Below are 1,289 nucleotides of genomic sequence, written 5' to 3' on the forward strand. Positions count from 1 at the left end.
GCCAGCTTCTCTCAGCTTCTTTTCTCAATCCTGAGGCATCACAGCTCCTTACTTGTTGCCCTGCATAAGCAGCTGATCGGCCACTTCTCAGAACCAAAGATGAAGATCGGGAAGGCTCCTGAGCTCTTGAAGAAGGCGGCAGCGATGTGTAAGAGCAAGACCGCCAGGCTCCTCCTCCTTGCCTCGCTGCAGCGCCGCAGGATGGCCACAGGCGCGGTGGTCTCACGCAAGATCGACGCACTCATTGTGGCCGACTGGGAGAGAGCAGACCGCCACAAGGCTCTCGCGCTGCACATGGTCGGGAAGAGACCGATAATCATCCATGAGAGTAACTTGGAGGCCAATTTCGCTCATCACTTGGCAATGTTTGGTCAAGAGAATGGTGAGGCTGGCTGCCCAACTGACCGGACATTGCATCCCCTATTCAACAACGACCACGACAACTGCCCTTACACTGACAATGATGATGTGCTACTTGATTCATGCGATCATGACGATGATGACGAGCCATCAGTCGTGGATGTGATCAGGAGCAATCGAGAAGTTGAGGGGGTGGAGTCCAACATGGAGGATGAGATTGATCAGGCTGCTGATATGTTCATTAGGAGGTTCCGGCAGCAGCTGAACGAGGGATTTTAGGGTCTTATTTGCACATGCATGTACCTCAGCTTAGGGTGTTGTCTTCTTTTTAGGTGCCCACAAATTAGAAAATTTTGTAGAAATCAATATGAATAGGAGTGGAGGCTTGACAAACAGTTATCCTTATTGTCATTTATTTTTGAACAATTTTCTCAACATCTAAGATCCCTCGGTCTTGCCAACCACTATAGGAAAAACCATCTATGCCGAGAATTTGGTGGGTTGCCGAGTGTAAATCCACGGGAACTTGGCATACACACAACATGTTTGCCCAGTACTATGTAAGTTAAACTCGGCAAATAGAAGGTACTCGGTAATACTCGGTATTCGCTAAGTTTTCTCAAGAAAACACTAGGCATAGAGAAAGAGCCCAACAAAGGAAGCACAAGACACTCGGCAAACAAAAAGTTCTCGGCAAATCATGGGGCATGTGTCCCTACCCGCCCCCCGCCCTCCCCCTATGGCGTTTTGCGGTTCCATTACATTGGGCGTTGTCTGCCGAGTGTCCACTAGCAGACACTCGGCTTCCCTTTCTGTATGTCTTGTTTTAAATGTTGTAACCCTTTGTCAAGTACCCTATGGAGAACACTTGGCTTATATTCCTGCATCCTTTTTTCTAAATGCATTGATTTCTTGCCGAACCGATAGCC

General features: G+C 48.5%; 1 protein-coding gene across 1 annotated transcript; it reads left to right on the forward strand.

Annotated features, from left to right (window-relative positions):
• Nucleotides 1-759, forward strand: LOC123125145 (uncharacterized). Its single transcript, XM_044545674.1, has one exon. It carries the CDS (start codon nt 100-102, stop codon nt 637-639), a length of 540 nt encoding a protein of 179 aa, XP_044401609.1. The 5' UTR covers nt 1-99; the 3' UTR covers nt 640-759.
• Nucleotides 760-1,289: the final 530 nt, after the last annotated feature.

This window comes from Triticum aestivum, chromosome 5D (genome assembly GCF_018294505.1).
Source record: "Triticum aestivum cultivar Chinese Spring chromosome 5D, IWGSC CS RefSeq v2.1, whole genome shotgun sequence".
NCBI lineage: Eukaryota > Viridiplantae > Streptophyta > Magnoliopsida > Poales > Poaceae > Triticum > Triticum aestivum.